The sequence below is a fragment of the Schistocerca gregaria genome, chromosome 1, assembly GCF_023897955.1.
Source record: "Schistocerca gregaria isolate iqSchGreg1 chromosome 1, iqSchGreg1.2, whole genome shotgun sequence".
In the NCBI taxonomy this organism is placed as follows: domain Eukaryota; kingdom Metazoa; phylum Arthropoda; class Insecta; order Orthoptera; family Acrididae; genus Schistocerca; species Schistocerca gregaria.
Genome location: NC_064920.1, coordinates 130,259,322 through 130,271,457, shown reverse-complemented (window position 1 = coordinate 130,271,457; position 12,136 = coordinate 130,259,322). Strand labels below are relative to the sequence as shown.

General features: G+C 39.7%; 1 protein-coding gene across 1 annotated transcript in view; it reads left to right on the top strand.

Moving 5' to 3' along the window:
• LOC126334861 (prostaglandin reductase 1-like) overlaps positions 1 to 11,832 on the top strand; it is a 29,906-nt gene extending 18,074 nt beyond the window's left edge. Inside the window, exons 2-3 of the mRNA XM_049997547.1 lie at positions 10,017 to 10,361; positions 10,919 to 11,832. Of these exons, the coding sequence (XP_049853504.1) occupies positions 10,017 to 10,361; positions 10,919 to 11,371 (798 nt within the window). The 3' untranslated portion in view covers positions 11,372 to 11,832. The remainder of the gene's footprint in view (positions 1 to 10,016; positions 10,362 to 10,918) is intronic.
• Positions 11,833 to 12,136: the final 304 nt, after the last annotated feature.

The window sequence follows — 12,136 nt, the reverse complement described above, 5'->3', positions numbered from 1 at the left end:
TGTTCCCTCCCCCCCCCCCCCCCCTTTCAGGAAACGTCAAACCCACCCTGTCCCCCTTTGCTACAGGTTCACTTTCAGGTCTGAGTTATTAGAATAGCTTCTCTCACTCTTATCAATTTGATTGACTATTTAATTAAATTGATCAATTAATTAACCTCTTCCCATCTGGTAAACCAGTACACCCCTCCTGGAAATTGGCAGGAAAAAGACTCAGCTGATTGGTCATTTAGAGGGAATTCAATTGCAGTGTATGGAATATTGTTTAAACAATTTAGATGATGTATAGAATATTGTTTAGTTATTTATGGCAGTGTATGGTATATACTTTATTTATTTAGTTAAAGAATTTGTCCAGAAATAGATTGCTGTGTATGAAATATTGTTTAAACAATTTAGACAATGGGTGGAAAATTGTTTTTTTATACAATTTATAGGATTCAAGGCAGTGTGTGAAATATAGTTTATTTATTTATTTAAAGAATTTTCGATCACTACCCCTGCTGCCCCATCGCTGCCCCCCCTCCCCTCTCTGCCTCCCGTCCTTTACCTGGAAATTGGCAGCTCTGAGGTAGAGAGGAAGTATCTCATGAAGGGGAAATTCAAGGGTATATATATATATATATATATAATTCCAAGACTTACCAAGCGGGAAAGCGCCGGTAAACAGGCACAATAAATAAATAAATAAAACACACAAACACACACACGGAATTTCTAGCTTTCGCAACCGACGGTTGCTTCTTCAGACCACCATATTCCTGAAGAAGCAACCGTCAGTTGCGAAAGCTAGAAATTCCGTGTGTGTGTTTTATTTATTGTGCCTGTCTACTGGCGCTTTCCTGCTTGGTAAGTCTTGGAATCTTTGTTTTTAATATATTTTTCCCATGTGGAAGTTTCTTTCTATTTTATATAAATACATATAAAATCAGTTTTTCAGGGCTTGGATTTCTCTTGCTCATCATTCTCTGGCATTGGGAAAGATGCTGGTCTTATGAGAAGTAATTACACCGACAGCACTTCTTTTTTTATTCCAATTGTGCAAGGAATACCATCATGAAACACACATCGCACATAATTACACACAGTTAAAAATCTTTCAGTCGTAAAGCATGCACCACCCACTGTCCCCTGTCCACTAGACCCCCCCTCCCAAAGTGCTGACACGGCCGTCACCTGCAGAAGCCGCACACAGCACAGGTGGCAGTTCGGGTCCTGCAAGGATGAGGCAGCAGCATCCCTGTCATACATGACACCTGAGAAATACATGTTCACCTAGGCACCTTCGGTGGCTCAATACCTCTCTACCTGTGGATACTGATGTCACAGGTCGCGTAATAGGAATCTGTTCCAATGCTTCCCAGAATAGCACACACTGCTTTGTTCCTAGCCACCATAATGGGACATGCAAGTTGTGTCTAGCCGTGCATGCGTTTACCTACCCAATGTGGCTGATGCACCACTGCGAAATGTTCTCAATGTTATACTGATGTCACATGGCCATGTAAATAACAGTCAAGCCCCCCCTCTTAACGTGCTATAGAAATCTGTTGCAATGCTTCCCAGATTAGTACAGGGTGCATTCTCCCTAGCGATCCGAACCGGGCAATCCGTTCATTACTTATCAGCCCAATCTTGGAATTCATAAATTGTCACAGAAATAGTAAACAGTCTCTTTTGTAGGAGCTTTCGTGATGTCTCAGCTTGTCCACATGGAAATTCTTATCCTAACAGGACCTGTTTACGAAAATAGCCTCAGAACATTTCCCGGTATGCATCTTAGCAGGCACTCACACCATACTTGTGGCAGCGAGGTTGATGTGACCGTGCCTCAACTACTAATCAGTGAAATTTGTTCAAGTCACAGAACTCTGAACCCAGCGGAAGTGCAGTGCTGGCTCTACAATAATAGTGTGTTATTTGAATGTGTTGACCCAAGAGTTTCCTCCCGAAACATGTTATTGCATCTTCCAGAAACCCACTTCCCCGGACAGTGGGAACATTTCCTGCCTAATGGAAAGTCCAGCCATAGAGCTGTGTTACTCACAGGCAGTACCCTACCCTGGTGGCCTCAGAGCTGGCTTATCATTATAAACCACCAGAGAGAGTAGTTTCCATCATCAGCATAGCACTTGGCATTTAAGGACTTCCCAAGATGCTTGCCCCAAAGCAGAGTTAAGGTGTAAATAATATGAAGGTAATGACTGAAGCACCATGGACTACCAACACAGCGACGATTGTTGATGTTTCCATTGACGAGATATCACAGAGTGGTGCGGTAGCAGTGCTGCACCTGAAGATAACACTGGATACAGGAATGGCACCAAGTCATCTTTTGAGAAAAGTCTCAGATCTGTATACTGCATCATGACAGACGTATCAGTGTGAGAAGATTCTAACGAGAGTGGGCATTGTTAGATTCTGTACATATGAGCCCACATGCCATGTGACTGTAGAGTGGCACTGTGCACACAACATGATCAACTCTGATTTGCATAGCCAGTAGTCTGAGCAGCAGCAGGTAAGTTTTTGACAACTTCAACAAGATAACACAGGGTGGCATGTTTCTGAGGCTGTTCTGACCTACCTAAACACAGAGGCTTTTCAACTGTTGCACAGACCAAGATTTTCTCCAGATTTCACAAGCACTGGACACACCTGGTCATGTGTTGTCAACAGACTTGTATGCCACCACTTCGTCATCCAATGAGACTGAAGACTCGCATAGAGTTGAAGCAGCACGGAATTATGTACCTGTAACTGTCATCCAAACACTCTTCAGTACAGTTCCCAACTGGGCAGTGTCTTTGTTGTTGCCAGAGATGGTAGCTCTATGTACTAAATCACCTACAAGTTTACTCATATTCTGTTCAAAAGCAATAAGTAAATTACGTCAAAATAGACACTGAGAGCGTATAACTTGGCTTTAACTCTATTAGGTATATGCAGTGATTTTTATCAATAGATGATGCGGAGGCATGTAATTTAATAGAAGACACATGGGGTCGCAAATGTCGGGAAGTACCCCAAAAGTGGATGACAAATGTTGGACATGCGACGCCACCACATGATGTACTTCACCGCACATGAAGTGAAGTGGTTAGGCCTATAAGTCTTCGCACCTGACCTTGTCAACCCATGTATTCTTGTCAGTGTAGCTCTGGGCCTACCTGTACTAGTTCAGCGCATTGGGCTCAGGGTTCAAGTCTCATGTCTGGCAGGTAGAATTTTTTCCATTGTGTGAGACAATTGTGTGTTCACATTTAGGTAAGATTTATAATGTCTCTAAAGCAGAAAGAAGGGACATAAGTGAAGAAACACAAAATAAAAACAACTTTTCCTTGGTTACAGTGAGGACAATAATTTTGTAACTTCTGCATTAGCAATAGATCACTTTCACAAAAGGTGTTCATAATCTGCACAGTTTTCTCCGATGCAAGTGCATTGCATCACTCGACCATCCCATCAGGCACAAGCCCAGTTGCTCCCAGTGCCATGAGATACGTCACCTGGTGCATTCACATGTTCAACGTTTCTCATTTATTCCTGGGGTATTTCCCAACATTTGCAGCACCATTAGTCTTACATTAAATTACTTGTCTCATTGTCATCTACATTGTTTTGTAGGTTTCCAAACATTAACAAGAATCACCTTGAAGATGTACCATCTTTTGGTAATGTGAAAATTTCTACCGGACTGGGATTCAAAACTGGGTTTCCTGCTCGTAGTGACTGGTCATCTTAACCATGAGGCTATCCGTGCATGCCTTCCAGGCCGACCAAAACTTCCACATGTCATATGTCTACATCCCTATACCATATCCTCCTACATTTCACTAAATGCTCATAGCTATATCCTGTTTTTCCACACCAATGAGAATGGCAATGAGGAATCGAGACCTATGATTTTACCATCTTTTGCCCACCTCTGAATGTAAATATTTGCTAATTTGATGAAGTAAGAGACAATATTATAGAGATGCAGACAGTGTGACATATGTAAGTTTGGGTCGGTCTGGGGGGCATGCACAGATAGTCTAAAGGTTCCCAGCCTGATAGCTCAGCATGTTCAATCAGAGTGGGTTGACTGTCCTCTGTAATAAAAGGAACTGAGAGAAAGGGTCAACGATGAACTTGAAGGGGTGTCATGTGACATCCACTCTGACCAAATGCAATGAACAATATTGAGGAAAAAAGCGATAAGCAGGAAATCCAGGTTCAAGTCCTGGTCCGACACAAATTTTCACATGTCATCAGTACATAGAACATCTATCCCCAACACAGCTGCAACCAAGTTCTTCATATTTAGTGCATTTATTTCGAAGTAATTTTGGACAGATGTCTATCATTAACAACCAGACATGCAAGTAAACAGTAAGTAAAATTTTGTTATTTGCTGTCATTCCTTATTGACAAACTGTATTAATAAGACATGATCTTGTATTTCTTGCTTAATGATGGTTACATATCAAACCATCTATTATACCATAGAAGTAAAGAGGGCATTAATGTGTTACTAATACGAGATGTGAACAACAAACTTCAGCTTTGGAGTGTGAACATCAGAGCAACAGATCCGATAAAACATCTGCACTAGCACCTCAACTGGGGTGCTCATGCCAAAGAGTATATCAAGACAAGTCAATAGTAGGATGGGCCTCGCCAAAAGAAATCAGGCACATGGGAACATTAAGATTAGTTTAGCAACAAATCTTGTCGACAGTTCAATTTTGACAGTTCGCAGAGTAAATCGTGCATTGTTCCTAAATCCACGAGTTTAAATTCTTTACAGTTTTGTAATTCTTGTGTATTTGCAATGTACTCTGTGCTCAAGTTGTAAAATTTTAGTTGCTAGAACGCACCTCTCCAATCGTACACCCCTCCCCCACCCAGTTATAAAAATCACAAGTTTGTGCACGAAGTCTTTGAGGATAAGGTTTGTAAGTTTGTGAAGAGGAATACTGCATGCAATTAATGCTTCACGTAGATTCATGTTAAACCGATTTTTTGTTTACCTTCGGACAAATCATTGCTCCTGCAACTTGCTGCTGTCAGAAGTTGTTATGGTCCTTTCTTCTGCATTCCTTCAACATGAAGACTTGTCTTGACATGCTGGTATATTTGAAACTTTCTTTTCCACAAAATGTTTTTCTCGCAAACTTGACAATACAAAACAATTCCGTCATATGTAAATGTTCCAGGATGGTCAGCTATCCACGAAACGATGTTTCTTTTTCTGGGTGGCTTAGAGGACGACACATTGCACACTACATGTAGTAAATACATTCAACTGTGTATAAGTAAATAGAAAACTAAATGGAAACAATGGATGTGCGACTAAAAGCTTGCGTAGTTTAATTTAATTGTTGCTGACACGTAAGGTATGACAGTGGAGGGGATTAACCGGGGGCTTGGGTGCAGGAGCATTGACTCTGTCTGCCTTTTCCTGTTTCTCTTGTGTAACGATTTTGCTAGGCAGTGGCCTCTCTGTTAGCGATTGCACACAGTTCTAAGTCGTGGTCCGTCTGAGACACATAAAAACTAGATCGAGCTAGAGAACGCCTGTCTAAATTTTTAAAATAATGTAAACATAGAGCGAAAATATGCATTGTCACTAGTTTTCAGTTAAAATACACAATAACTAGCGAAGAGGAGCGAAATATGCAAATGCATATGCAACGTGCAAATGCATATAATCCGGTTTCGAGTTGTGACATTATCATTTCCTTTTAAATACTGAATTGCTCATTTAATAGTATCATCAACTTAATATGTGTCTTCATCCTCTGCTGACATCGCAAGCATGTATACTTGAACCCTTGTTGTTGACATTGGTTTGCTCTTGATTGTGATAGAATTATTTCCATCACTGAATTGTCCAGCGGTCTAGGGGTAGCGTCTTTGATTCATCATCAAAACGTCTTCGGTCCCGGGTTCGATCCCCGCCACTGCTTAAATTTTGATAAATAATCAGCATTGGCGGCCGAAGACTTCCGGCATAAGAAGTCAGCCTCATTCTGCCAACGGCCTTGTCAAAGAGGGCGGAGGAGTGGATAGAGGTTCAGGGCACTCTCTTGTCCTAGGGGTGGGAAATTGCCCCTAAAGGCAGAAGAATCAGCAATGATCAACGACATGAGGATGCAGAAGGCAATGGAAACCACTGCATTAAAGACACGGAACGTGTATCCACAGGACATGTCGCCTGTAGATGAAGAAGTGTCATGATGATCTCTCCATTGGCAAAAGATTCCGGAATAGTCCCCCATTCAGATCTCTGGGAGGGGACTGCCAAGGGGGGGGGGGGGGGGGGTTATCATGAGAAAAAAATTGAATAATCAACGAAAGGATAATGTTCTACGAGTCGAAGTGTGGAATGTCAGGGGTAGGTGAAGTGAAGTGGAGTGGAGTGGAAGGAAGACAAGGATTTCTGGTCAGATGAGTATCGGGTAATATCAACAGCAGCAGAAAATAGTATAACAGGTGTAGGATTCGTTATGAATAGGAAGGTAGGGCAGAGGGTATGTTACTGTGAACAGTTCAGTGACCGGGTTGTTGTTATCAGAATCGACAGCAGACCAACACCGACAATGATAGTTCAGGTATACATGCCGACGTCGCAAGTTAAAGATGAACAGATAGAGCAAGTGTATGAGGATATTGAAAGGGTAATGCAGTATGTAAAGGGGGACGAAAATCTAATAGTAATGGGCGACTGGAATGCAGTTGTAGGGGAAGGAGTAGAAGAAAAGGTTACAGGAGAATATGGGCTTGGAACAAGGAATGAAAGAGGAGAAAGACAAATTGAGTTCTGTAACAAGTTTCAGCTAGTAATAGCGAATACCCTGTTCAAGAACCACAAGAGGAGCAGGTATACTTGGAAAAGGCTGAGAGATACGAGAAGATTTCAATTAGATTACATCATGGTCAGACAGAGATTCCAAACTCAGATACTGCATTGTAAGGCGTACCCAGGAGCAGATATAGACTCAGATCACAATATAGTAGTGATGAAGAGTAGGCTGAAGTTCCTGACATTAGTCAGGAAGAATCGCGAAGAAACCATAGGTAACAGAAGAAATACTTAAGTTGATTGATGAAAGGAGGAAGTACAAACATGTTCCGGGAAAATCAGGAATACAGAAATACAAGTCGCTGAGGAATGAAATAAAAAGGAAGTACAGGGAAGCTAAGATGAAATGGCTGCAGGAAAAATGTGAAGACATCAAAAAGATATGATTGTCGGAAGGACAGACTCAGCATACAGGAAAGTCAAAACAACCTTTGGTGACATTAAAAGCAACGGTGGTAACATTAAGAGTGCAACGGGAATTCCACTGTTAAATGCAGAGGGGAGAGCAGATAGGTGGAAAGAATACATTGAAAGCCTCTATGAGGGTGAATATTTGTCTGATGTGATAGAAGAAGAAACAGGAGTCGATTTAGAAGAGATAGGGGATCCAGTATTAGAATCGGAATTTAAAAGAGCTTTGGAGGACTTACGGTGGGGAACAAAAACAACCAACCAACTTTCTTTCTGATCTAGCTTCCTATTCCTGACAAATCCCACTCTGCTTACACTATTTTCTCCTGCTGACTGATTTGTATCATCATTCTATTTAACTTCACTGATCCTCGTTCTCTCCTCCCCCTAGATCTAACTTGAGTCTTTACATTTCCTATTTAGGTTTTCTGTTTTTCCTACCAGAATCTTCTGCCATCTCACATTCAGACTCCTTGAATGATACCCTTTTGATGGTTATTCAATGTTTTTTCTCGTGGTCATCTCACCCTTGGCAGTCCCATCCTAGACATATGAATGGGGAACAAGCCAGGAATGTTTTTCCAATGGAGAGTTTGGTCATGACACTTTTATTACAGACCACAGGTTCACTGGATAAATCTTATGTGTCTTTAATGCTGTAGTTTCCATTTTCAATCTGTTCATCACTGCTAATTTTTCTGCTTTTCAGGAGCAGTTTTCCCACCTCAGTATGAGAGGAAGTCTTGAATTTTTAATTATCACAATTAAAAAAAAAAAAAGAAAAGAAAAGAAATGGCCCTGTGACTATGAAATTTGGTGGTGTGGTATTAGTACTCTACATTTTCTCCTTTCAATGTAACTAATTTTTTGCAACAATGGACGACTTGGCAGATATTTTCATTGTAGAAATCTGTATTTTGGCTGTTCAAGAAACATTTGACCTAAAAAATCACTTAGTTGTTAATTCTGGACATTGTAACATTCGCCCGCTTTGTTTCTTCATATGTTGTTCTCGGTGTCGACGTACAGTGTTGCTACACTGGCTGAAAAATGGGGCTTGGAAGTTCAACACTGACTACTTTAAATGATGTAGCCGACAGGTGCACATTTGCATTTCACAGTTCTTTACTTTAACTGTTCACCACCACCCCCCCCCCCCCCCCACACTCCCCATAATACACAATTATCAATTATTTGGACAGTGCACTATTCTTTAACTTTCGATGTGTCTCATTAATAGGTTGCAAGCAAACATCAACATACGGCAACAATAGTTTACTGTTGAACATCTACGATCAGTAAAAACCTAACCACACAGTTCTTGTCACATAATACGGTAAGTATTGAACAGACACTGTCCCTGTCTTAACACATGGCTTATTACACTTATTTCACAGTTAAGTGGATGCATTGTTGTTGATCTAACCAACACGGGTTCCTCACCTGAAACTCGGCCATGGACTGACTGTTTCATGACCAAAAATCGGGCCCTTTTATATCATCACAATATAGGCACTCAAACTACACATTATTTGATATTTAATTTACACAAATTACAATTGAAACTTAACTCATTAAATTAACTGAATACATTGAAAAATTGTGTCTTTTCAGTGGTTTCCTCTAGTACAAGAGCTAGGCTGAATTATTTGTTTAAATGATGAAATTAACAGATATTGTTATGCAAACAATACTTTTGATAAAATTGTTAATTACTTTGTAATTAATTAGGGGCTGGCTTTGCTACCATGTTTTCGAATAGATCCTTTAAGAATACTATTAGTTGTTTCTCCAAATGTTTATAATTAGTAAGGAATTTATATTTGTTTATTAGTCAACAACAGAATTTAAGTTATGAAACAATTATTGATTTCACCCTATATCAAAAGATATTAACTAGGAATAGTCAAAAAATTAGAAAATCAATTACATACATAAAACTAAGCACAAAATTAGATTGGGTGGTATATTCTTTAAAACTGACAGCCAACCTTTCTCATTTATGAAATTGCAGATTATGCTCATGTATGTTAATGGTAATTAGTCAGACATGAAAAATGAATTTTATGGAGGCAATGGCAATGGCAAAACAAGAGGGGAAGTGAAAACATCCCAGCTTGTTTCATCACAACGTGCCAGCCAAGCAGTGGTTTCTTCATGTCACTGGGTGTCATGTCCAGAGAATATGGGGTAAGAGAAAATATTTAATAAGCTAAAGATGATGCACATGTGCCTGTATCCCTCCACTACTATGACCTACAGCTGGATAAGGCTCTGTCCCCTTCCCGATTTTAGGTAACTAACAAGTCTGTCTTTATTCCCTCTGTAGAACATGAAAATTTTCTTCAGTTGCTTTCAGAATTTGGCTTTTTCTTCTTGCAGTAGTAGCCATTACATTCCACAAAATTTCTTGTACATTTATAATCTAAATAACTAGCTTGGTTATCCACACACAAAGTTTACAAAGTCATTTTTATATGAATGAAGTGTAATTCATAAGACTATTTCAAAACAGAAAAACTGACTCAATTCTACAACCTTCTCACAGAGAATTAAGTGTTAATACTTCCTATCCCTTCGTTTTTGGGCAGGAGGCGGTGGAGCTCCTTGACCTCTGGAGGCCTGAAAATTACTCCAGTAGCCCCAACTAGTTATGCCCTATCCTGCAGCAGCTGTTGGGTCTGCCAAATTTCTCTATGCACAATTGTTTACACATGTTTTGTATGTACAAATTGATGTATTTTTTCTGGACTTGCAGGTGGCACGCATTGTGGAGAGCCGCTCACCTGACTTCCCAGTTGGGAAGTATGTTGTCGGTTACTGGGGCTGGCGTGATCGCACAGTGGCTGACACAAAGAACCATAATGACTTGTGGGCACCGATTTTAGCACCTGATGTTGGCGACTTGCCCTTGTCACTGTGCCTGGGGGTCTTGGGCATGCCAGGCAATTCTGCATATTTTGGATTTCTTGAACTCTGCCATCCCAAGACAGGAGAGGTGGCTGTGGTCAGTGGGGCAGCTGGTGCCGTTGGCTCCATTGTAGGCCAAATTGCTCGTATAAAAGGCTGCAGGGTCATTGGCTTTGCTGGGTCTGATGAAAAGGTAGGTTACATATCATCTGGCCATCTGGAATATATATATATATAACACACACACACACACACACACACACACACACACACACACACACACACACACACACACACACACACACACACAGAGAGAGAGAGAGAGAGAGAGAGAGAGAGAGAGAGAGAGCACACAATAGTTCCCTTGTGAACAAAATGTGTTAAGCCTCCTGGACACAAGCAATCTGTATTACATTTTACATGCTGTATATTACTTCTTTTTTACTACAAAATATTTGTACGCTCATTAGCTCCATATGAGGAGAACACAGGTCAAAGCTGCCCTCCATACATACATACATTCATTCATATTTGTAGTACTTTAGAAACTTTATATTAATATAGATCCCATGTTATTTAAACATTTCGCTCAACGCACAGATATAACAACATCAATGATTTTTACAGATCTACCATTAAAACTGTTCTAATGCTTAATAACTGTACAGGATACTTTGCAATAAATCTTTTTACCTGTCAGAACCATATGTTTCTGAAAGTTGCCACAATCAATTTGTTTTCTGGTCACAGGTAACATGGCTGAAGGATGAACTGGGTTTTCATCACGCATACAACTACAAGTCCATGGATGTTGCAACAGCATTAAAAGAGGCTGCACCTGAAGGTGTGGATGTATACTTCGATAATGTAGGAGGGAAGCTGAGCAGTGATGTAATATATAATATGAGAACAGGAGGAAGAATTTCAGTCTGTGGCTCTATATCTAGTTACAATTCCACAGAAATACCAACTGCACCCATCTTACAGCCAGCCATGATTTTCAAAGAGCTGAAAATGGAGGGATTTTTAGTTAAACGTTGGTTGCACCGATGGGATGAGGGAATTAAACAAAATATACAGTGGATTAAAGAGGGAAAATTGAAATACAGAGAGACTGTCACAGAAGGATTTGAAAATATGCCAAAAGCATTTATTGGTATGCTTAAGGGAGAAAATGTTGGAAAAGCAGTTATCAAAGCTTAATGTACTCAGTTGTGGATTTTCAGTCAAATAGAATTCTTTGATACAAGGATTTTAATGAAGTTGATGAGCATTGAAAGGTCAATAGGAATTCCTTTAGTTGACTGCCTGCATCCACATCACATCATAGCTATGAAGAAGTGTTTGGTTGTGTTGTGTTAGTAATATAATAAAATATTGTCATAACACTGTAACATATTTGCAAACATTACTGTCTTTACCATCAATGAAAAACATGAGACAAACTTTCGTTACTTTGTAAACATGTTTCTTATAATAAAAATACTAGAAATAAGCTGTAATTGGATAAAACACTTCTTGCTACAAATCTGAAACCAAATGTTTGGATAACTTTCACTGTATGCAAGACAGAAAGCAAATGATAACTAAGAAACTGCTGAGATTGTTGTCCCAAGATAGTACGTATAAATGATAAATAAAACAAGAAATATTTTGAAACCAAACTTCACAACCTTCAATTGATTTGAAACTCATTGATTTTATCAACCAAGAATCATGACTTCTGACCTATAATCCCATTTCCATTACAATACAAACTAGAACAACCTTGAACATCTTTTACTAAAATATACAGTCTATTAAGAGCAAACTACCTGTACTATAATTAGAAGTCCTTTCCCAAGACAAACACACTACATACATAATGTGTTCTACAGAGCACTCGATCAAAACTGATAACCTGCTATTACTTAAATTAATGAATTACAAAATTGGAAGCAGTTTCTGTAGATCAAATGGAAGTAGTGG